This window comes from Amblyraja radiata, chromosome 9 (assembly GCF_010909765.2).
Source record: "Amblyraja radiata isolate CabotCenter1 chromosome 9, sAmbRad1.1.pri, whole genome shotgun sequence".
In the NCBI taxonomy this organism is placed as follows: Eukaryota; Metazoa; Chordata; class Chondrichthyes; order Rajiformes; family Rajidae; genus Amblyraja; species Amblyraja radiata.
Window position 1 is genome coordinate 9,713,755 of NC_045964.1, and position 25,929 is coordinate 9,739,683.

The 25,929-nt window shown below is 43.3% G+C and overlaps 1 protein-coding gene across 5 annotated transcripts in view; it reads left to right on the forward strand.

Annotated features, from left to right (window-relative positions):
- The window catches only part of LOC116976743 (MAX gene-associated protein-like), a 115,908-nt gene extending 98,134 nt beyond the window's left edge, over nt 1-17,774 (forward strand). For all 5 annotated transcript variants that reach the window (XM_033026632.1, XM_033026635.1, XM_033026633.1 and 2 more), the window contains 8 exons: nt 490-605; nt 7,173-7,251; nt 8,162-8,347; nt 8,427-8,538; nt 11,143-11,436; nt 13,106-13,282; nt 13,484-13,687; nt 15,611-17,774. In XM_033026632.1, the coding sequence (XP_032882523.1) occupies nt 490-605; nt 7,173-7,251; nt 8,162-8,347; nt 8,427-8,538; nt 11,143-11,436; nt 13,106-13,282; nt 13,484-13,687; nt 15,611-16,932 (2,490 nt within the window). In that variant the 3' untranslated portion in view covers nt 16,933-17,774. The remainder of the gene's footprint in view (nt 1-489; nt 606-7,172; nt 7,252-8,161; nt 8,348-8,426; nt 8,539-11,142; nt 11,437-13,105; nt 13,283-13,483; nt 13,688-15,610) is intronic.
- Nucleotides 17,775-25,929: the final 8,155 nt, after the last annotated feature.

Sequence of the window (25,929 nt, forward strand, 5' to 3'; positions counted from 1 at the left end):
CCCTTCCCTCTTTCACACTGTACCTCTTGGCATTTGTTTCTATTGGAGAATACCCAAGTAATTCTCTCAAAATTTCCCTCTCCCCTATCGATTCCCCCTCATCCATTGCAGTCATTAACTTTATTGCAGCTGTCCCTGCCTTTAAGGACTAATCCCTTTCTGAAATGAGTGTGCAGTAAATTAGCAGATGATTTGTGAACTGCATTCTTTCTAGATGAAAATCGCCAACGCTGCATCAAGTAATTTTTGGACCAATTTCTCCAACTCTTGCAGGGAAGTACAAAATACAAAAATGATTCAGCTTGTCAGAACAAGTTAAAAATCCAATTTCAAGTCAGTCTATTTTAGTGACAAATGGAAGATGACATTTCATGGATTTCAAGTTTATTCTCAATTTCTATAAAGCGTGTATGGAGCTGAGGCTGTTCTTCAAAATATGGTGTTTTGGATAGTCAGTATCGTGCTTTACTAACCTTAATGTTTTCACAGTTCGAATCAACCTCCAGTGAAGAGGCAGTGGACATCGAGACTGTGGAGGAACTCTCTGAGAAAATCAACATTGCTCGTCTTATTGCTTCTGCCTCTCGTCTTACAAGCAAATCAAAGTATTGTGAATTTTTTATAAATTTGAAATATAATCTGGTTAACATAATGTGTGTACTTACAGATTTCATCTGTTAAATCTGTATATGGGCGTATTGATGTAAATGTTCATATTGAGACACTGTTCCCATTGGTAGATGGTATAAGCACCATAGTACAGATTCAACATGTTGTCAAAAGTTGCAATGGGTGATGTGAGGAAAACCGAGCAGCTGCCTGGATAGCTCTACTGCAGCAGGGCAGGTGCCTCTTTCTGAACTGCAACAGTTCTATGACTGTGTATAGTACATTTACAACCTTAGTAGCAGTGTTGGAAAGTGCAGATAAGATTTACAAGGATGTTGTCAGGAATTGAGGGGCTGAGCTAGAGAGGTTGGGCAGGCTCAAGCTTTATTCCTTAGATGGGCAGGATGTTGAGGGGTGATCTTATAGAGATGCGTAAGGGGAATAGAAAGGAAAAACACGAGCACATATGTTTTTAGGTGAGAGGGGCAAGATTTAATATGAACCTGAGGGGCAACATTTTCCAGGGCTTGAACAGCCCTTGAAAGTCCTGGAATTTGAAACTGTTTTACAAGGCCTTGAAAGTCCTTGGATTTATTGTAGATCCTTGAAAAATCACTTTTTATGATAAAAGTATCAATTCATGCAGAGTAATGTGTTTTCATGAAGTGTATAATGCGTATTTTTATTAAATTTGGGAAACATTGTTAGATATGTTTGCTAACGGCGTTCCCGGTAGGAGGGAGGGGAGGAGCACTAGGACCCAGCAGAGTCAGACCACATGCTGTCTGCATCGTGGAGTTTGTGGGCCTGGTGCCTGGAACTCTGGTGAGGTGACTGCTGTGGCTCGCTAGTGGCTGGTGGAGAGACGAGGGTCGATGGTGGGAGTATGTGAGTGTGTGTGTGCAGAAGTGAGTGTGTGTGTGTGTGTGCGGGCCCAGAGCTGCGGGAGAGTCTGGGCGAGTTGATCATCGTATTTTTATTTACTTACTAATTATATGTCATGATAATTAGTGAGGGCAACCGTGCAATATTTTGTCATATTATTAAATTACCGTATTTCCCGGCAATGAAGATGCTATTTTTTACCCTAAAATAAAGCCTGAAAATTTACCTGCGTTTTGGAGGCCGAAGGTTAGCTTGTTAGCCAAGAAAGATAGACTTGGGCCAAATCGCTTTTAAAACATGGGGGGGAGACACAATGAGGCCTAACACAGGGAACGGCAACCTTTAGCCCGGATCCAGCCCGTAACCCGAACTAATCCGGCCCGCAGGCGTATTTTTTTTCAATTAGTTTTCGCGACCTGGGAACTGCAGCTAGTCCCGGGGCACGCAGGCGACCTGGGAACTGCAGCCATTCACGGGGCATGCAGCCGGCCTGGGTGTCATAGCCAGACCTGGGGCAAGCGAGCCGACCTGGGCGCTACAGCCAGTTCCGTGGCACGCAGCCGACCTGGGAACTGTAGCCAGATTGGGGCAAGCGAGCCGACCTGGGAACTGCAGCCATTCGTGGGGCACACAGCCGACCTGGGTGGCTGCAATCGGCTGCCGGGACCGGACAGCGGAACCGACCGGCAGGTAGCTACTGGGCGGAAGGCTGGCTGCTCCGACCTGGGCGCTCCCTCTCCCTCTCTCCATCCTTCCTATTAATGTGGTTGCATAAAACTTTATGATTTTGTTGGTTAACCTTGATTGATGGCTACATGTTTTGTTTTGAATTTTTTCCATTTGTTTTACGCAAGTTCTTTTTTGAGTTCACTAATTAAATTTACAAAACGGACATTTCTTTATTTTTTCCTACGGCCCGCAAAAATGTGCCAAATATATAATGTGGCCCTCATGCTGAAAAGTTTGGAGGCCCCTGTTGTAAGGTATAATTTTTTTTTTTAATACAGTATGAATTAAGGGTAAACAAGCAAGGAAATTGTGTCATTTCAAGGTATAATTATCAAGAAATTATCAAACTTTTTCTGTGTAAAGGATACTTCTCCGTAATTAGTAAACAAACAAGGAGCAGGTATCATGTTACAAGTGTAATATAAAATATTTTCAATATGATTAAGTATAAACAAGCAAGGAGTTGGTGTCATTTTAAGATATGATTACAAATTTCTGTGTAAATTAAGAAGTAACATGCAAGAAAAATGTGTTATTTTAACGTACATTTTAAAAAAAATTACAGTATAAATTAAGGGTAAACAGGCAAGAAACGGTGTAATTTCAAGGTACAATTATCAAATCTTTTCTGCATGGGGGTCCAGGGACATTGCCCCTTGGAACCCTACCAGGGGGCAATGCCCCCTGGACCCCCATCTCTCTTCCTCTTTTTTTCATTTTTTTTTCTGTCTCATTCCTGATGACGACAGAGCTCAGTGCGACAGGCCTGTAGTCATTAAGACCAGTAATCCTTGTCTTTTTGGGTACAGGGACAATAGTGGAGACTTTGAAGCAGGCAGGGACAGTACAGGTTTGCCGGGACTGGTTTAAAAACAAAACGTTTTCCATCATCATGGTTTCAGATTGAACAACTAAGAGATAAGAAAATGGACCATCAGTGCGCTATTAAAATACAAATATAGATAAGTTAACCATCTTGTGCGTAATTAGTTTAGTGTCGTTCTGTGCAACCTGGACTAATGGATTGACTGATCACCTTCTCAAATTTCCCTGAAAATCAGTGTCTGTACATCAGAGCACACAAGTGACACAACAGAAAACAAGGTCTCAACGCCATATTCTAATGGGAGTTTGGCAATAATTTGAGCTATATCAATGGTTCATAACTTCGAAGGAATTTTGTTGAAAGTTGATTTTTCTGCTGTATTCTTTGTACCAGAGGTGTGCAAAACGTGATTTTCAATCAAATCTGTGATGGTGACCAGCCAACCGTCTTACTTACTTTTTATTTGGTACCGAATCAAATCATTCAATACCAAGCAATTTACTATCAATGTTTGCTGGATTTTGTTCCTTGAAAATTGGATTTTTGGACCTTAAAGTCCTTGAATTTATATTTATTCCCAGTGTACGAACCCTGCTTGTCACTCTGAGGATGGTGGATATATGGAATAAGCTGCCAAAGGCGGTAGTTGAGGCAGGTACTATAACAGCATTAAAAAAAAACCTTAATGTGGGTAGAAAAGGTTTAGAGGGATCAGGGCTAAACGTGGGCAAAGAGGACTAGCTAAGACGAGCCATCTAGGCCGAAGGGCCCGTTTCCATGCTGTATTACTCTTAAGACTCCAGGACCAGAACTGTTTTCAGTACTTAAGTGGGCAAATAAAATTCTGGCATAATCTCCCTTCTCTTGAATTCCACGCCTCAACCTATTCCAAGCCTGTTTCACTACCTTTTGAATAACTATTTTCCTGCAATGAAGACGCTATTTTGTACCCAAAAAAGAAGGCATGAAAATTTACCTGTGTCTTGGAGGCTGAAGGGTAGGTTGTTAGCCAAGAAAGATAGACTTGGCTATCCCTCTCTACAGCAACATCAAGAATGATGTTGCTGTATTGAGGGATAGCCAAGTCTATCCCTCATTGCTGGCAGCTGATGGGAACTGGCTGTATAGTGGGAAGCGGCTGTAAAAGGACATCACCGCTGGGGCTGTGGGGGGGGGGAAGAGTTCTTTTCACAGCGTGTGGGGTGTCTGGCCTGGGTCAGCACAGCCTGGGCTGCACAAATTGGCTGGGCCGCCAGGGGTAAAGTTGTGGGGCGGGCAGGAACATTGAGAAGAAGGGAGTTGGGGATAATGCCAGCAACCCACTCACTCATGGCTGCCGCGGCACTCCGGGCGCGGAGCCACCGCATTGTGGCTGCGGTGGGAAGTAGCTCGGGTGGCTGCGAGCGGATGCTGGGACCGGACAGCGGAACCAGCCTCCTCCACAGCGCTTTCTGCCGGCCAGCCTGCCACGATGCCCTTCGGCACAGGCTACAAGGCTACTGTAATTCCCAAGTTATTCCCTTAATAAACTTTTCTTTACTTTTCACCGTTAACTGCGCTCCCACTAGCCGACCCATGCGCAGTTGCGAGAGGGTTGCCAGGCCCACTATCCAAGCGTACGCAGTTGGGGGTTGCCGGGCCCGCCGCCATTTTAAGATCGTCAGCTGCACCTGCGCTGTTGGGGGTTGGTTGCCTGGCCGGTATCGCCATTTTCACTGAACATCACCTCGTGTGTAGGTGAGTTGTAGAATATTGCGTTGGGGAGACGGACCCAACGGGTCCGCGCTTGGTCTAGTTGTACATAAAACTCTGTGAAGTCCCATTGGTAGTAGCCTTCCATTGCCAAAAATAACCATCAGATACTATCTTCTACATTCTTCATCTGATCAGGTTTTGAATTCAGCCTGGCACACTCCATTAGATCCTGTAAACTTATACTTTTTTGGCTTGCCAGTCATGTGGGGCATCATCAAAAGCCTTGTAATAATCTACAGTGGCTGGCACGGTATAGGGACCTCTGTTACATCGCTTGTTGGAGCAGTGATTCAGCTGCTAATATCATAGTATTGATTGAAACATAGAAACATAGATAGACATAGAAAATAGGTGCAGGAGGAGGCCATTCGGCCTTTCGAGCCAGTACCGCCATTCATTGTGATCATAGCTGATCGTCCCCTATCAATAACCCGTGCCTGCCTTCTCCCCATATCCCTTGACTCCACTAGCCCCTAGAGCTCTATCTAACTCTCTCTTAAATCCATCCAGTGACTTGTCCTCCACTGCCCTCTGTGGCAGGGAATTCCATAAATTCACAACTCTCTGGGTGAAGAATGGAGGATTGAGGCATTTTCTACATCTTGAAGGCATTTCTGAGGATGAACCTGCTCCATCGTTCCTCTGCTCACCTGGATAAGCTGGGAAGCACTGTGAGAGTCATGTTTTTTTTGCTTCTCCAGTGCTTTTAACATCATCCAGCCTGCAATGCAAGGGAGCAAACTGACAAAGATGCGGGTGGATGCTCCATTTGTGTCCTGGATCACCAACTACCTGACTGGATGACCACAGTATGTCAGACTACAGAATTGTGTCTCGTACATGGTAGTGAACAACATGGGATTGTCCTCTCTCCCTTCCTGTTCACCATCTACACCTTGGACTTCAGATACAACTCTGACTTCTGCCACCTGCGGAAGCTTTTGGATGACTGCAATTGTGGGCTGCATCGGTGAGAGGAGGGAAGCTGAATACTGAGGTGTAGTCAATGACTTTGTCGAGTGATGTGAGCTGAATCACCTGCAGCTCAACACCGACAAGACTAAACACATGATGGTGGACACTAGGAGGATAGGAGCACCCCTATCCCCTGTCTCCATCAAGGGTGTGTATGTGCAGTTTACCAAGGAGTACAAGTACCTTGGAGTGTACCTGGACAGTAAACTTGACTGGTTCAGGAATGCTGAAGCACTGTGTAAGAAGGGACAGAGCCGTCTACCTTCTGAGGAGGCTCCGCTCTTTCAACACCTGCAGTAAGATGTTGCAGATGTTCTATCAATCGGTGGTGGCCAGTGCCATCTTCTACGCTGTCGTGGCAGGGTGAAGGCCGCGGACACCAACAGAATTAACAAGCTCATCAGGAAGACTGGCTCCGTCCTGGGAGTGGAGTTGGATTCATTGAAGGTGATCTTGGAGGGGAGGATGCTGTGTAGCATCTTGGACAATGCAGCTCACCTCCTCCACGTCACACTGATGAGCATCTTCAGCACAGACTGGTTCCGCCAAGATGCGGCATAGGACATCCTTTTTACCTGTGGCTATCAAACTGTACAACTCCTCCCTCTTATGTTGAGGGGTAGACTGACTCCCCCTCCCCACCCCAATCTTTGCACATCCCCAATCCTGGACTTTCCACTCGTCGCTTTAATTTCATGTTTCATGTACCTTGTTATGACTGTTGGCAGATCAATTTCCCTCTTGGGATAAATAAAGTTCTATCATATCGTTAGTCCTTGCAAATCCTGAAGTTGTTCGGACTGAATTCCTCCTTGAGCTAAGTTATGATGAACTACTGTGTTCAACCTTCAGTCAGCAGCTTAATAACTTAAGGAATCAAAATCTCAAAGCCTCTACATTTGTTGTTTGTTTATTTTTCTTACTCATATTATTGATTAGATAAAAATGGGTGAGTTTGGACATTGTTCTATTGTTGGTCAAATCAAAAATCCTACAACTAGGCTTAATTGGTATTAGATACTTGCACATTAATGTAAATGTGGAGTTTGTGTTTATATGGACACTGTTTTACAGTGGTTTGTTCTGTATAAACCGCATAGAAACATAGAAATTAGGTGCAGGAGTAGGCCATTCGGCCCTTCGAGCATTTAGGGATATTTCTTGCATCATGGCTTTAAGTTCTTTAAAGGAGATGTTGACCGGTATTTAGCTTTGCTGTTCTTCTGTTTTGAAGTAGATGGGATCAGTGTTGATCTTCCAAAAGTCTATTAATGAACTATCTCGAGAGTCTAACAAACTAACTAACTAACTCGGCATGTGTGTTAAAGTTTTGTGTTCAGATTTGTTTCCTTGTTACATCTGCTGGTTAATACATAAACCTTTTTCCTTCCAGGTGCCATTTCCACAACCCATACGTTACAAATAAATCGGATGAGGAGGAGGAGGAGGAGGGCGACATCAAATCCAAGCCAGTAAGTTCCTGTTTGGAGGAGGGCTTTGAATCAACTGTTGATAGGGTACCCTCGGAGGGAGATAATACCTGTGGATGGAAAGCATTAGTGCCATTAATATGTTATTTCATATCCTATCATTTGTACTGCTGAAAGAAGTAGGAAAATATGCAACTGTAAGAGTTGGTCCTGCTGTAACTCATAGCAGACTTCACTTTTGTCACTGTTTTGCAATATAGGAAAATAGCAGGTGTAGGCCAGTCCCACCATTTAGTATAATTGTGGCTGATCTGCCCAAAGCCTCAACTCCTGTGGCAGTTTCCTATTGTTAACTCTCTTATCTTTCAAAAACATTTTCTGATTGCTCTTTACAATTGCTGGGGTAGAGAATTCCAGAGATTTGCCATCCTCTTGAGAGGTGAACTACCCATCTCAGTTTTAAACATACTTGTTCTTGTACTTCTGTGTCATTGTTCAAGATTCTCCTTTGAGTGAAAACCTCTCAATATCCTGTCATGGAGACATAAAAGACTGCAGACGCTGGAATCTGGGGCAAAAAAATAAATGCTAGAAGATCTTAGCGGGTCAAGTAGAATCTGTAGAAATGAGATATGACATTCTGGTCAGGATCATGCGGCAAGGTCCCGACTAAAAACATCGACCATCACTTTTACTCCAAGATGTGTTTGTTCCAACAGATTTTATCACCGTCATACTTTCAGGATCTTGCATATTTTAATCAGATCACTCCTAAATACTTTATTTCCAGTTTAGTTAGCAATTCATGATAGTAAAACACACTCATCCCTGGAATTGAGTCTTGTGAATACAAGAAACATTTCACATTCCTTGCTTTGTCTGATCCAAATGACTGATGACAACTGCAAGAAATTCTGTACTGTAAAATCTTGATTATTTCTTGCTGCATTAGAAACACATTGCTGATCTCGATAAGGAAGCACAAGCTCAGCTGGATGCTCTGGTAGTGTATCGGACCGCCCACACAGTAAATGAGCGGCGGAGGCGTTCTGAGTTGCGAGACCTCTTTGAAAAGTTGAAGAGAACTTTGGCCATTCGCGGGGAGGAGAAAGCTTCAAAATACTTTATCCTGAAGCAGGTTTGTAAAGATATTTAAAATGTCTGAATGCCTGTATTGTTCAGAATATTTTGTGACTGTTAGTTCTCTGCTGTTGTAGGCATTTGCAGAAATCCAGAATCTGCAGGATTATTCTGATTGTTTATCAGCTGGGAAAAGTATCCAGACTCGCAGAAGGGATTTTCTTATTCGAAAAGTCTCTCAATTGACAGGTAAGGATTGACTCCAGTGATTATTGAAAGATCCCTACTAATGCCTCCACAATCTCAACAACTACCTTTTTCAAAGGGTGTTGTCCGTCTGGTCCCAGTGCCTTATCCTCATTCAGACCTTTCAACTTCCCAAGCATCTTCGCCTCAGTAATGGTGACTGCCCCATGACTCTCTTGCATTTCTAGCACATTGCTGGTGTCTTTCACAGCGAAGACTTGCAAAAAACGATTCAGTTAATCTGTCTTTTCTTTGTTAGTTTGCTAGAATTGAGATCATTTGTACAGTTGTGGTGAGTGAACAGTATTTGTGAAGGCAAAGGTTGTCCTTAAAGATCAAAATAATGTTTTGGTACCATGCAACAGCAAACCTTTATTGGAAGTTGGAAAAAAAATCTCTGCAATGAGGTGCAGGAACTCATAGCCCACTGTACCCTGACAACTCTTTGGGACTTTTAGGATGTCCACAGTGAAGAATGTTCTGGGAAGAATTAATTTGGTAATCTTGAAGTGGGTACAGCAAAAATCTTTCCGGATTATAACCATATAACAATTACAGCACGGAAACAAGCCATCTCGGCCCTTCTAGTCCGTGCCGAACACGTATTCTCCCCTACTCCCATCTACCTGCACTCAGACCATAACCCTCCATTCCTTTCCCGTCCATATAACTATCCAATTTATTTTTAAATGATAAAATCGAACCTGCCTCCACCACCTTCACTGGAAGCTCATTCCACACAGCTACCACTCTCTGAGTAAAGAAGTTCCCCCTCGTGTTACCCCTAAACTTCTGTCCCTTAATTCTCAAGTCATGTCCTCTTGTTTGAATCTTCCCTACTCTCAGTGGGAAAAGCTTATCCACGTCAACTCTGTCTATCCCTCTCATCATTTTAAAGACCTCTATCAAGTCCCCCCTTAACCTTCTGCGCTCCAAAGAATAAAGACCTACTGGAGCTGAAAGGGTTAAATGATGATACCTGAATATTTAACCTTTTGTTCCCTAAAGTATTAAAGATTAAGAGATGATCTAATTGTGGGATGTTTTAAGGTGATTAAAAGAATTGTTAGGATTGAAAGAAAATATTTTACCTGTGGAGTATTGAGAACAAGGGGACAAAAACAGAAAATGATGAGAGCACTTAGTGGGTCAAGCAGCATCAGTGAGGAGAGATACAAAGTTGACATTTTAGTTCAAGAACTTTGATCAGAACTGGAAAAGTGAGAAAATAAAAGTTTTTAAAGTTACAGCAAGGATAAAGGTAGGAGAGAACAGATGAAATGTTTGTGATTTTGAGCAGAATAAAATTGCCTAGGTCATAATTATACCGACAGAGATGGAAGATAAAAAAAATCCGTGAAGGGAGAGGAAAAATGGGGAGGGAAGGGGGACAGATGAAATGATTACATTCAGCATTATGTCTTGAGGGCTGCATTTGCCCACATGGAAGATAAGGCGATGTTCCTTGAAGTTGTATAGATTATGACTGGAGCCATGCAGGAAGCCAAAGTCAGGTCAGAATAGGGTTGAGAACAGTGAATTACTGTGACAGGTGATTGGAAACTGCATACGTGTGCAACATAGTGGTCACCAAATTTGCATTTGCTTAGTCCTTTGTAGAGAAGTCAATGTTGTGGGCACCGAATGCAATGCACAACTTTGCAAAACTGTGCAAGTGAGTTACTGCTTCTCCTGGAGGGATTATTTGAGTCCCAGGGTGGGAAGAGGCAAGAGGGCACATGGTTCAGGATCAGTGCAATAAGAAAGGATATTGTTGATGGTGATGGAAAATCAGGCCAAGGAAGGGCAGAGCAGCAAGTCCCTTTGAAGTGCTAATAGGGGAGAGTAAATGTCAATTGTTCCAACCCATTGAAGATGTTGGAAATTACCCATTGAATTTTAAGGCTGCTGAGGTACATGGTGAAGACAGAGCAAATCCTATGCTTATTATGGCTTTGAGGAATGGCTAACAACAGATATGAAGGAAAAGCAGGAGATGAGTTGAGAGCCCTGTCAATGTGGTGAGGGGGAAAGGAGGACATCTTTAAGGCACTGGTGTAGAAAATGTCGTCATAGCAAATAAAATTGATCTAGGGTAACTGGATACTGGGCACAAAGAATACTGGTAACTAAATTATCTCCTGAGATGGTGTAAGAGATGTTAAGAAAGGGAAAGAAAGAGTCAGAAACAGCCTGTGTTAAGTGAAAGGAGGATGGAAATTAGTAGTAAAGATAAGAAAACTTGGGAATTCTTGTGAGTGCGGAGAGCAGCACTAATACAGTCATCAACGCAACAGAATAAGAATAGGTGGAGGGGACTGAATAAGTGAAAGAAAGACAGATCGACGTATCCAACAGAGAACACATACTGCTCAGATACCTTGCACAACATGGAAGGATATCTTACCTCACTTCTTTCAGTTGCAAGGAGTGAAACTGAAGTTTTTGGATTATGTAATAAGGTTAATAATTCAATTGAGGCCTAACTTGTTGACATGAGATGTAGAATTAAGAAGAGAATGCTCAGAATGTTAAGAAGATGTTTACATCAGCTTACCTAAGATTTAATCATTGCTGTATTTATTTTATTATATGTTTTGTTTGTAGGAAAGACTGAGGAAGTTATTTTGAAGAAACTGGAATATATCTGTGCAAAGCAGAGAGCACTAGATGTTGAGAAGAGAAAATCCATGCAGGAAGGAGATGATGCAAGTGAACAGCATTCTGTCAGTTGGAATACAGCATCTATATCATCAATGGACTCTCTACAGAAGGTGGCCATGGATTTGCAAATCCAGAAACCACCCAATGTCATGATGCTATGTAATGGACAGGACTTAATGTCTGAGGGTGGTCATGCAAGGCCTCTTATTCTCACCAGGAAACATTCATCAACTCCCCGTATGTAATTTTGTCTTCTATAGGTATTATAATGTTTTTGTATAATTGCACATTGTGGATGCCACGTGGTGTAACACTGTTATCTGTAGTTGATAGACAATATTAAGCAATTTCTAAATACAGTGGTTGGGTATATCTTGTTCCGTTCCCTTTTTGTTAATTTGCAGTCTACATCTGTCCTCTCCATCGCTGAGTAACAAGAGAGTTGGGTGGAGCCCTCCAGCGTTAAAGGTATCTTGAAGATCATTGGGTCCCCTATTACTGAAGACTTTTCATCTGCATAATCTGCTGGCAAAAATATTTTCCATATTCAGTTTTGTTGATACACAATGAAATATTATACAAATAATGGAAGAGAATTTTTTTTGTTTCATTTCTGTTGCTACCTTCTACAAAGATTACTCTGCCAAATGAAATAACCTTTGAGGCCGAGCAACTGAGAAGAAACAGGCACGCCTTGAATGGGGATACAGTGCCCTTCATAATGTTTGGGACAAAGACACATCATTTATTTATTTGCCTCTGTACTCCACAATTTGAGATTTGTAATAGAAAAATATCACGTGTGGTTAAAGTGCACATTGTCAGATTTTATTAAAGGGTATTTTCATACATTTTGGTTTCACCATCTAGAAATTACAGCTGTGTTTATACATAGTCCCCCCATTTCAGGGCACCATAATGTTTGGGACACACGGCTTCACAGGTCTTAAAATCTGACAATGTGCACTTTAACCACATGTGATTATTTTCTATTACAAATCTCAAATTGTGGAGTACAGAGGCAAATAAATAAGTGATTGGTCTTTGTCCCAAACATTATTTAGGGCACTGTATGTACATGGTTTTAAGAATTTAGTGGTGTATTGACAATGTTAATATTGTGTTACGGAAGAACAAGGCAATTTTGCAATTGGTTTGTTTGGTTTAGAGATACAGTACGGAAACAGGCTCTTTGGCCCATCGAGCCCGCACTGACCAGCGATCCCCGCACATTAACACTATCCTACCCACACTGGGAACAATTTGCACTTATACCAAGTCAATTTACCTACAAACCTGTACGTCTTTGGAGTGTGGGATGAAACCGAGGATCTCGGGGAACTCCGTACAGCCAGCAACTGTAGTCGGGATTGAACACAGGGCTCAATCGTTGCAAGCGCTGTAAGGCAGCAACTCTACCGCTGCGCCATTGTGCCGCCCTTGATTCATGATTCTATGGCTGTCCAAGTGAGGAAATGAGCTCAGCCATTGTAATTGGTTGGACGATTTTAAAGCTGCCATGAGAGTTGACTTGAGTTTAGAGCTATAAATTGCGAGTTGGTGTTTCAGTGATGTTTAGAAAATTAGTGTTTAGAAAAGCCTTTCATAGGTATGTGACCCAATGATCTTCAAGATACCTATAAAGTCTGGTTGAAACAGACACACACTTAACTGCAATGTTTCTGCCTCTCTCGTCTGACTCGTGCTGAATTGGCATTCGATGCTGTGGGTAAGATCAAGGAGATCAAGGAGTTTTAACTTTCTCTCCAGAAAGACGTCATCACTGGATGATATGTGGGAGAGAACAGTGAGTGATGACAGGGAACAGAGAAGAAGAAGAAATTTGAACTATTAGGTGCATGATTAGAAATTAAATGTCGTCATTGGGATGTTCATTTTTTGACAGAGTCTTCAACCTCCTCCATCCCGCTGACAACTGGAAGTCTGCTGATGACACCACAGGGTCAGGTTCTGACTTTAAAGGGTCCTCTTATTTCCGGCCAAACTCCATTCTTTACTGCTGAGGGACACCTAAGTGAAAATCAGTCCAAGGGAGATGGTGTTAGTGGAACAAGTATTGCAGGTATGCTATTGAGTTTAGACTGGAACTTCCACATTTGTGAAAGCCCGCCTTCCCGTTCCTACTTTCTACTCCCCTCTCTTTACCTCTCCTCTCTCTCCTCCCTCCCCCTCCTTCATCCTTGACCCCCCCCCCCCCCCCCCACAATGTTTTGCTGTGTTTCTCCCTTTGTCTAACTCTCTCACTATCCCTTTCTCTCTCTAGGCATTGCCTCAGTTACTATACAACTGCAAGGGTTGCCAGTGCCACTTCAGGTAAATAACTTTACTATTGCGGGATCACTCAGTTCTACACTGACAACGTCTACACAGTTCACCACTAGACCTGGTATGGAGGCCTCAAGCTTCGGTTTGGCTGATGCGTGTCAAGGCAACGATGCCAGATTGAACGTGGCCGCAGTTTCAGTTGGTAAGCACTACATCAGTATTTCCTTTTCTGATTTCCATAGTATGTTTTAAAATACCGAGAACTCAAGTTTTCAGTATATGCCCATTGTCCCCATACATTAGTGCGAGGGAGATTTCAAATGGATGAGAGAATTGTGATCTTATAAAAATAATAGACGCAATCAGACTTCCGTTTCCAGGATGTATATTGGTTAACGCCCATCAGTCGCAATCTGACGAGAGTGCCCTTTCTGGCTGACAACAGATAAAGACGGACAATTAGCACCCCCTCCCCACCCAATCTTTCACCTTTGACACCATTGCAGTTGTTAGTCAACACAAGATAATTCAGTCAAGAGGAATAGGAGCAGAATTAGGCCATTCGGCCCATCAAGTCTACTCCACCATTCAACCATGGCTGATCTCCATCCAACCCTCATTCTCTGCCTTCTCCCCATAACCTCTGATACATGAAGAAGCTTTGAGGGTCTGGGGATTCATCCTAATTCAACTTCAATCATTCTAAGTTAGTATCAAATTATCTTGGTACTTTGGTTGATGAGGAATGGTTAAAGCTATATTTGATAACTGTTGCCTCTACTCTTTCTGAGCACTTTGACGAATGTCCCTTTTGGGATTGCTTTACCCAGAGCTTTATAGTTTCGAGATTTAAAAAAGGACACGCGTCAGATCCCAGTGCAAAGGCAGCTTTATTCACGCACCCACACACACGCACCCACACAGTTAATCATGCAACACTTTCGGCTCTATCCGAGTCCCAAATTACCATGTCACCTTTGGTGTTTGTCACTGGTATCTTCACTGGGCTCCCAGAGTGTGGGGTTCACTACTCTTCATGAAGGTTGGTCTCAGGTGGTGCTGTTGCTGTCCACACCTTTGATTGGAGCTCACAAAGTAAGCTTTTGCTGGTTGTGATCCTCGCTGGCTGCTCTTAAGGTTCTTCCTGCTGATTATGCTGCTGATTGGTTATGCCCCTGCTGTGGCCTTCCAGAAACCTCTCTGCTTGATCAGTTGAATATCCCTCCCACCCAGCCACTGTAAGTCACCTCAATGGATCAAAGCCCTTGAGGGAGGCTTTGAATGCACCCCTCCAAATAAAGGAGAGGCAAGAAACCAAGACTACAATGAGTCTGCTTCCCTATTCTTTCTCTTTCCCTGAACCGATATTTATGTTGAATATTCAATCACTGATCAGTAACACCGGTTCTTGTCTTAGTATCACTAACTTGTGAGCTCCGACTGAATGTCTGGCGGCCTAGCTGGTTTAAGATCAGCTTGACCATCCTTCTCATTGGTCCCAGATTTCTGTTTTAGAGTGTGCTTGGCCACACAAATGTGCTGATAGTCCCATAACAACATTTGAGATAAGATTAACTGATGTTATGTGAGTCATGTTTGTTATTATGAGGATTTCCATGTTATTACAATTAATTTACAGTACAGGAAATGTGTTTCTTGATGTGTAGGAAGGAACTGCAGATGCTGTGTTAAACAGAAGATAGACACAAATGTTGGAGTAACTCAGCAGGACAGGCAGCATCTCTGGAGAGAAGGAAAGGGTGACGTTTCTTTCTCTCCAGTCCTGAGTTACTCCAGCATTTTGTGTCTTATGATGTTTCTTGATATTCCTCACATGTTACTTTTTCATACCTGATTATTGAGCTCTGGATGATGGCCTGGCAGTTCATGGGAATACACATCCGAAGTCACTCACCCAAGCTAAGGTTGCACACCTCACAGTAACCATTTAAGGAGCAACTTTGGTTGAGGGAATTTGGTGTTTGCACATTTCATTACTGGAAACATGATAGACAAAAATAACTTGTTAATAAACTTCTTGTAGATTGAAACTACAAAAAAAGGTATCAATAGTAGATTACTAATCTTGTAATTACATTTTTATTTGTTTTGTGTGTCACCCTAGATGATGAAGTGTCTTCATTCATGATGCCGAGAATAGTGAATGTAACGTCATTGGCAACTGGCGAATCCCCATTGCTAAATCTAGAAGAAGCAAATTATTCTTGTGCACTGGTTCCACAGCCACTTGATTTCAGCATGAAAGGGAGGAAGCATACATCACAAGAACAGCTCAGTCCTATGACCAGTAAGAAACCAAGTTTGCCCATTATAAAGAGCAACTCGCAGTCATCTGGGCAGTTTACTGCACCTGATGAAAGTGAGGCCATGTCATTTCTTGTTTCATCAGAGGCCACAGTATCCGAATGTGCCCAGCAACAAACCCAACAGACTGCAGCTTCTCGTTCAATGAATGCTGACAAGAACGCTGAGTTACCTAAAGCGCTGGATCTGTCTGGTTTGCCTGATGGAACCGCAGTGTCTTGTGCAAGGCATTCTTGGAATCAAGATTTGGTCCCAGGAGAGTCGACATCTGTGACTGAGATAATACTTGGAGATAAATTGGAACTGCAGGTTATGAGTGGCCGATTGCAGGCATGCAGTATGGACAAAGCTGGTGGGCAGAGTGACAGAGATGCAGAACTATCAGCATCTCAGCTCCTCGAACCATTGTTGAAAGCAAATGGCTCAGCAACTGGTGACATGGTGGACACTGAGGGATATGAGCCATTCACTTCACTTTTAAACGAGCTTGCGTTTTTAAATCAACATTTCTCCGATGAAGAAAGTCCAGATACATCAATGTCAGACCACCACACATTGGGCTTTATTGGCAGTGGAAACCAAGGGGACAGCATGGATGAATTGTTAATCCATGGACCAGTAAGACTGATAGACATCGATGCTGTTGACAGTACGACAGTACTGAAGCAAGTGGAAGGGAGGGAGAGCGGTGGCTCCACCAGTCCCCTGGTGTTGCAGCTGGAAGGAGAAGACTTGAATGTTGAACAATTGCTTGGCGATGAGATGCCTATGGATTCTCAGAGTGAGTTAGATAATTGCACACTGGACTTTGAGGGCAACTCTACGAGTGGTTCAAACAGTTCAGTAAACGTTTCTCCTCCCCCACTCATCCATATGAAGACAACTTCCTCTCCAACAAATACAGAGATCCCAAGTTCTTTGGATCTGCTCTGGAGACCCATGCCTAAGCTGGCACCACTTGGTTTAGCTAAGGGGTCTGGGAAAGGTGAATCATCAGACCAGACTGAGTCAGAATCTGAGAATTCTCCAGAGAGTAGCAAGCCTATGCCTGCTTTGGCTCGAATCTCCTCCCCACAACAAACCAGCACGGAGAGTCCAGAAGTTGCTTCGGAAGAACACTAGAACTTCAAAATTACTTAATTTTTTGCTTCTTGCCAGCTCATAGTAATTTTACGAAAAGCAAAAGTATGTTCGATCTCTCCAATGGGGAGTTTAAATATGAAATTGAGGTTTGGAGATATGTGGTGATCATGTAATGAATGTTATTAAATTACCAAGTGCAGGTTTGGATAATGGATCTGATATAGTTTCTGGTATTGTCCATCATGAAGTTATGCTGATCATGGCTGAATGCTGCGGTGCTATCATTTGCAGGGAGTTCAGCTAAAGCTAGGTATTCCTAGTTCTATCTTGCTACGTGGAATCTTCAATTTAACTAATTTGGAAGATTTTTGTGTAGTTTTTAACTCCTTATTTTAAGCATGGAGATTCCAAGCTTAACTTTCGGGGAACCTTTTGTATGTAGCTTGTATAATGAAATTTGAGCTTTGCTTGCTAGAGCAATCATTGAACTGTAGCATAAGATAACTTTCAGTGTTTTGATAATCCAAAGTTCTGAAAAGATGTTGGTGCATTCGAAATGCACAAACTACCTTTTGAATACCAGAACAAATGTGATTTAAATTGTGTATTATTGTGTTAAAACTAATGAAAATGAATTATGTTGTGCAACAGAAGTTAAGCCGACAAATCTAATGTCTGGTGTGTATTAGAAGATATGTAAATACTGTATTTCACAATATGGTTTTTAAAATGTGTAGCAGAGACTTTTCTTAATTTTTTTGTGTTTTCTTTTGTCGAGATAGCACTATTTTTTTAGGTAATTCATACTGCTAACAGACCTGATTAGAACCTCCTGTGGTAAGAGGGCTCATGTGACCTTGCAATAAAACAACTAAAATCAATATATTTTATATTGCAGACATTTTACATATTATTGTACCTTACTGGTACTGCAGTGAAAGGAATAATTTGACTCGTAATGGTTCAATTGCCTCTTTATAATGACAAATCAGTGCTATTGATCACCCCAACATTGTCTGGAAGTCCCATAAAGATGTTTACTTTGAGGTTTGCAGAATGATGATGGAAGACTTTAGCAGCTGATGGCATTGATGGGATACCACATTACGTGGCACTCTTCCTGTGCGGGGGAGTATTGCTACAATGTGAGGCTGCAGAATGAGAGTGCTGCCTTGGCATTGGAGAGGACTGGGCAGCCAGATAAAGAACAGTAATTGCAAAGTTTGTGCGGCACAGTGGTGCACCGGTAGAGTTGCTGTCTTGCAGTGTCAGAGACCTGGGTTCAATCCCGACTATGGGTGCTGTTTGGATGAAGTCTGTTCGTTCTCCCCATGACCGTGTGGGTTTTCTCCGAGATCTTCGGGTTCCTCCCACACTCCAAAGACGTACAGGTTTGTAGGTTAATTGGCTTGGTATAAGTGTAAATTGTCCCTAGTGTGTGTAGGACAACGTTAATGTGCAAGGATCGCTGGTTGGTGCAGTCTCGGTGGGCCGGAGGGCCTATTTCCACGCTGTATCTCTAAACTAAACTAAAAGTGGTATGTTCATTATGTACTAGGGCAATAGGGTCCTTGATTGTCAGGTATGTCTCCTATAAGGAGTTCACTACATGAATGCCTGCACATTGCAGACTGCAGTACTGGGAGATACTGTGCCTGTTCCCATGGGCTGCAGGTAAACTAATTAAATCTACTGTCCTCCATTACGAAGCTTGAGCGACATTCTTGCACAACAGTGATCAATAACAAAATATGCACAGACCAGCAACTGGAATGATCCCGAAGCTAGGAAACTGAGAGGGACTTCATCATCCATAGTTAAAGCAATTCATCGTCTGTACAAAGCAGCATCTGACATTGCAGAATGTCACAGATCTTGTTGAGGGCAAACAAAGTAGTTTGTTCTATTTGTCAGTCTTGGATCAGTTGAAATTAGTAATCATGCCAGAAACAAATTTGGCCAGCCTTGTGATAGGGAAGGTGCTCGAACAAACAAAAAAAAAGCACTGAAAAGTCAAGTTGAAGTTGTCAATAGGAAACTGCTCACACCCACAAACAACTGTATCATTGCTTTCCCCAGGGAATTTTGAGACCAAAGTTTTCACTGTTACTGTTGCATTTTATTCCAAATAACTGCTACAGTAAATGCAAATCATTATTCACTTTTATCCGTCTTGACCTGTATAAAGAAAAAATTGTCTCTCCATACCATCACTCAGCATTTCCCATGCCCATTACTGCCCCAAACCTAGTTATGATTCAATCGACAATCCTATTCAGATGAAGACTCGTGAAATTCTTGTACAGCAGATTCTCATCTATGCTGAATGAGAGGCCATTATTTACAAGTGCTTCTTTATCAACCATGATAAAGCCAATCAGCCATGATCACAATGCTGGCTCGAAGGGCCAAATGGCCTCCTCCAGCACCTATTTTCTATGTTTATCTCTCAAGAATAAGAAATATTTCAAGTTCAAGTGAGTTTATTGTCTCCTCCCACCCTCCCATCCGCCCGCCCTCGGGCTCCTCCTCCTCCTCCCTTTTTCCTTCTTTCTTTCCCCACCCCCCATCAGTCTGAAGAAGGGTTTCGGCCCGAAACGTCGCCTATTTCCTTCGCTCCATAGATGCTGCTGCACCCGCTGAGTTTCCCCAGCAATTTTGTGTACCTTCGATATTCCAGCATCTGCAGTTCCCTTTTGAACACTTATTGTCATGTGTCCCTGATAGGACAATGAAATTCTTGCTTTGCTTAGCACACAGAACATAGTAGGCATTTACTACAAAACAGATCAGTGTGTTCATATACCACAATATAAATATATACACACATAAACAGATAAAGTGCAAATAGCAGATAATGGGCCACCAATAATCAGAATTTTGTCCGAGCCAGGTTTAATAGCCTGATGGCTGTGGGGAAGTAGATATTCCTAAACCTGGTTGTTGCAGTCTTCAGGCTCCTGTACCTTCCACCTGAAGGTAGCAGGGAGATTAGTGTATGGCCAGGATGGTGTGGGTCTCTGATGATACTGCCAGCCTTTTTGAGGCAGCAACTGCGATAAATCTCCTCGATGGAAGGAAGGTCAGAGCCGATGATGGACTGGGCAGTGTTTACTACATTTTGTAGCCTTTTCCTCTCCAGGGCGCTCAAGTTGCCGAACCAAGCCACAATGCAACCGGTCAGCATGCTCTCTACTGTGCACCTGTAGAAGTTAGAGAGTCCTCCTTGACAAACCGACTCTCCGTAATCTTCACAGGAAGTAGAGGCGCTGATGAGCTTTCTTGATAATTGCATTAGTGTTCTCGGACCAGGAAAGATCTTCAGAGATGTGCACGTCCAGGAATTTGAAGCTCTTGACCCTTTCAACCATGTTGATATAAACGGGACTGTGGGTCCCCATCCTACTCCTTCCGAAGTCCACAATCAGTTCCTTGGTTTTGCTGGTGTTGAGGGCCAGGTTATTGTGCTGGCACCAAATGGACAGTTGCTCGATCTCTCTTCTGTACTCTGACTCATCCCCATCAGTGATACGTCCCGCAACAGTGGTGTCGTCAGCGAACTTGATGATGGAGTTCGCACTGTGACTGGCTACGCAGTCATGAGTATAGAGTGAGTACAGCAGGTGGCTGAGCACGCAGCCTTGAGGTGCTTCCGTGCTGATCGTTATCGAGGCTGAATCATCAGTTTATTTGATCACCTGCAACATTCCACCCAATAAACTACGGAAAAGAATTGCACAAGATACAAATTATTCCAGAAACTTTGCTGCCTGACCGTGTTGAATTGTGCTTTTCTACTGACGGTTTGTGCTACCATTTCTGATATGCAAATTCAATATCCAGGCGACTTGAATGAACTTCTTAAGATAATTGCTATCTGCACACGACAAAGTAACTTGATATGGCCAAGCTATCAATACGGTATGATCTTCAAAGGGTTTCAAACGTCTTGTCCCATGTACCAATTAAGGTGCAGTGATATGCAAATTATTATACGGCCATACGGAAAAAAAACAAGACACAACTACATAAAAGTTAACATAAACATCCACCACAGCGGATTCCCCACATTCCTCACTGTGATGGAAGGCAAAAAATCCAAACTTTTTCCTCTTTTTCCCCCGTGGTCGGGGCAGTCAAAGCTCCCGCAGCCAGTGGTCGAAGGCCCTGCGTCCGGTTGATCGTAATCCCGCATCGGGGCGATCAAAACCTCCGAGTTGAGGCGATCGAAACTCGCCTGGCTTGGAGTTCCCGAAGTTGTTCTCTGACCAGAGACTGTGGGCTCTGTGATGTTAAAGTGTGCAAGCACCCAAGGTTGGAGCCCCGAGGTCAACCCCTGGCAAAGGGATCGCGAGCTCTGCGATGGTAAGTCCTCAGGTGACCGCGGTGGAGCTAAAAAAATCGGTCTCCAGTAAAGGCCGCCAACTCCACGATGTTAGGCCATAGTGCGGACGGAGATACAATACGGAAAAAAATTGCATCTTCCTTACCTCAACCCAAGATGTAAACCAATGAGATCAACATGGCACTAAACTTGGAATGCCTTTAGCAACTAATAGGTACAATAATACATTTAAACATAGAAAATAGGTGCAGAAGTAGGCCATTTGGCCCCTTGATCCAGCATCGCCATTCAATATGATTATGGCTGATCAAAAATCAGTACCCCATTCCTGCTTTCTCCCCATATCCGTTGATTCCATTAGCCCTAAGAGCTATATCTAACTCTTGAAAACATCTGTTGAATTGGCCTTCACTGCCTTCTGTGGCAGAGAACTCTACAGATTCACAACTCTGGGTGAAAACGTTTTTCCTCATCTCAGTCCTAAATGGCCTACCCCTTATTCTTAAACTGTGACCCTGGTTCTGGACTTCCCCAACATCGGGAATATTTTTCCTTCATCTAGCCTGTCCAATCCCTTAAGAATTTGATATGTTTCTATAAGATACCCTCTCATCCTTATAAATTCCAATTTAAAGACATTTCCACCGAAAATTGCAAGTTGTTTCTGGTCAAGATCATGAGAGGAATTGGAAGTAAGAACCAAGCAGTCCTTTTGAAAGTGGATAGTTATGGAGATGCATCATCTGGTTATTAAATGAGGTCAGATCATGTTGCCCTGTCATCCCACTTTGAATCATCGCCACAGACCTTACACCCCTTTTGCCTGCATTGGACATAAGGGAATGGGGTGAGCCTAGCCTTCTGGCCTTAACTGCCCAGGGAGACAAGATGAATGATTTAAGCAGCAAACTCCCATATTTAGAGTTTTTAAAAGCTAATCATTGAAATGAATTAAAATATACTACATGTTTTTAATGTCTGACTCCCATGGCTATCTGGACTACACTTCTTCCTACCCTGCTTCCTGTAAGGACTCCATCCCCTACTCCCAATTCCTCTGTCTATGCCGCATCTGCACCCAGGATGAGGTGTTCCAAACCAGGGCATCGGAGTTGTCCTCATTCTTTAGGGAACGGAGGTTCCCCTCTTCTACTATAGATGAGGCTCTCACCAGGGTCTCTTCTATACCCCGTAACTCTGCTCTCACTCCCCATCCCCCCCACTCGTAACAAGGGCAGAGTCCCCCTTGTCCTCACCTTCCACCCAACCAGCCGCCACATACAACAAATAATCCTCCAACATTTTCGCCACCTCCAACGGGATCCCACCACTGGCCACATCTTCCCATCTCCTCCCCTTTCGGCTTTCTGCAGAGACCACTCCCTCTGTAACTCCCTGGTCAATTCGTCCCTTCCCACCCAAACCACCCCCTCTCCTGGCACTTAACCTTGCAACCGCAGGAAATGCTACACTTGTTGCTTTACCTTCCCCCTTGACTCCATCCAAGGGCCCAAGCCGTCTTTCCAGGTGCGGCAGAGGTTCACCTGCACCTCCTCCAACCATCTATTGCATCTGCTGCTCTAAGTGTCAGCTGCTCTGCATCGCTGAGACCAAGCGTAGGCTTGGCGATCACTTTGCCCAACACCTCCGCTTGGTTCGCAATAACCAACCTGATCTCCCGGGGGCTCAGCACTTCAACTCCCCCTCCCATTCCGAATCTGACCTTTCTGTCCTGGGCCACCTCCATGGCCAGAATGAGGCCCACCGTAAATTGGAGGAGCAGCACCTCATATTTTGCTTGGGTAATTCGCACCCCAGCAGTATGAACATTTACTTCTCCAATTTTAGGTTGTCTCTGCTTTCTCCTTCTTTCCCCTCCCCTTCCCAGCTCCCCCACAGCCCACTATCTCCACCTCTTTCTTTCTTCTTCCTGCCCCCACCCCCACATCAGTCTGAAGAAGGGTCTCGACCCGAAACGTCGCCTATTTCCTTCGCTCCATAGATGCTGCCTCACCTGCTGAGTTTCTCCAGCATTTTTGTCTAGGTTCGATTTTTCAGCATCTGCAGTTCCTTAAACATGTTTTTAAAGGTATGAGGTTAAAACACTTGTAAATAATGTAAAATAGTAAGATTAAACGAGAACTTACCAGTTCGAAGTTTGATCTGTATTTTATGAGGAGTTACGATGAGGGATTACGTGAAGAACCCGTCCAGCACGCATGCGCGACATACTTCAAAGCAGCGGTGTGGAATCACAGAAGACACAATAATTGAAATAAACATAGTAAAGAAAAGGAGAACTTAAATACCAGTTGATTTCTATAATTGAGGGTGGGAGCGGAGGGCACGTAATCCCTCATCGTAACTCCTCATAAAATACAGATCAAACTTCGAACTGGTAAGTTCTCATTTAATCTTACTATTTTACTTCGGAGTCACGTGAGTGACTACGTGAAGATTTTAAAGCTCTGTGATTTCAAACCGTGTAACAGTTCATACTTCACTCGCTGCCGAAGTAATTCGAGGGAGGAAGTATGTTATCGTAATCAACCATGAATCTGTTTGTAAAACAATAATGGTGTTATTAACAATAACAAGACCAAAATGCTCCCCCGGGTTTAAATTATATATTTGCAGATTCTAATACTTTTTCTGCAAAAGTTACAGGTTCTGCCAGCGGCTTGTTATAAAAGTTTGGAACGTATGCTCCCTAGACCACCCCGCTGTAGCCAGGATGTGGTCCATAGGCACGTCCATCCTCTTAGTCACCGATGTGGATCCTGCCCTGGTGGAGTAAGATTTATACACGTTAGTATTTACTCCAGCAACTCCCAGTACCTGCTTGAGCCACTTGAGATAGTTTGGCTCGTCACCCGACCATGAGGTTTCTTGTGGCTGACCCATAAGGCTTTTTCTCTCCCTCAGGGATTTCTTATTGTGTCGATGTAATTCAATAAGTGGGTCATGACACATAACCGTGGTTCAGGTGGGTGTGCCCGGAATTCCATGACTGGACCTGGTGTTCCTGGTCTGCTCTGACCAGCCCCTGAATGGTAAATGTGACACGGTCTGGTGTTATAACCATATTGTCCAATTGTAGTAGATGGAGGAACTGGACTCTTTGTGCTGAGACAAGGCCATCAGCATGACCGTCTTCAGGGTAGGCTGTTCCAGGGTGAGGGACCTGGCTGGTGACCATCCCCTAAGGTACGTCAGGACCACACTGACATCCCAGATTTGGGTGTACCTAGGTCTGGGGGATTAGAGTTGAATATGCCTCTCCTGAGTTTGGTCACCAGTGGGTGGTACCCTATGGCCTGTTGTCCTGGTGCCTGAGTTAAGTAGGCTGACAGAGCACTTCTGACTGTATTAATGGTGCAGTAGCTGAGTCCTTCATTATGGTGAAGACCTGCCAGGAACTCCAGTACAGGTTTTGTTGTAGTTGAATATGTAGTTCCTGTATTTGAACAGTATCTTCCCACTTCTTGATGTTCGCCAAGTATGTTCCCTTGTGGATATGCAATGGGATGCTGTCATCGTGTCGATAGTGCTGTCTGACAATCCAGGCCCAGCAGTGTTCTTCCCAATTCTGCAACCCAGGCCCAGCAGTGGTCTTTTCAAATCTGCAACTTAGTAGTTTAATTTATCGTGGCATGGGTGGCTTATGCCTGAAACTGGGTGAGTTGATAAGTCTGGGCTACTGGGAAAATCATTAGGGTTTTAATGACCATGTCGAGGACCACTGGGAACCATGACTGTGGGTTTAGTCGGGTACTATCAAAATACCTGAAGCAGAGTCCATCTGTATTTTGCGTAGTACCCGACTGATGAGGCCATAGTACCTGACTGATGAGGTAGAAAAGGGGAGAACATAGAGATTAGATTCCCCCCCCCCCCCCCCCAGTTCAGTGGGAATGTATCCATTGCCGCTGCCTCAAAGTTTGGTTTCATGCGACATACATCGGTACGTGGTGATTCAATTGGAATACAAGGAAATCTATATCTGGTGTTCCATATTGCTTTGTAATTTCAGCAAATACTTTGGTTTAATATGTTTGTTTACAGTATTTAACTCACCTGGTAGGTAAGTTACTGATGGTCAAATATGTTTGACGACATACAGTTGCCAATTGTTAAATAAATTGTCACATGATATCGATTTTATTCCGCCCAAGTGGTTTGGTATATGCCACCACTGTGATGTTGTTAATTTATAAGCGAACATGCAAAATGGTGCACTACTGAACAATATGCTTTTACCCATAGAAACGTACTCAATATTTCCAACTAGGTTTTATGCCCAGTGTCTATAGTGATGACGACTCCAGATTAGCCCATTTGCCACCATGTTCTGGGTATGGGTTATTTTGTTTAAATACTAGCAGCTTAGCTCTAATGGAAAGGTTCAAGTTAAGTAGCTGGTAATGCTGCTACTAATTCCCAATTACTCTTGTCACTTTGTTGAATGGTTGGTTGATTGTTACCATTAATTGTTACAGGTTGTGCCATACGCTGACTCTCCTTATGGCAATGTTATAGATGAGTGGATAGAGTTAATTGAATACCAGATAGTCAATAGTTGTGGATGGTGTCAACGTAGATTTATCTGGATTGTATGACAGAGCCCAGGCTAAATACGTTTTAGTAGCTAATGCTGCTGATTTAGCTATTTCCATGGATTTGTCTGTCGT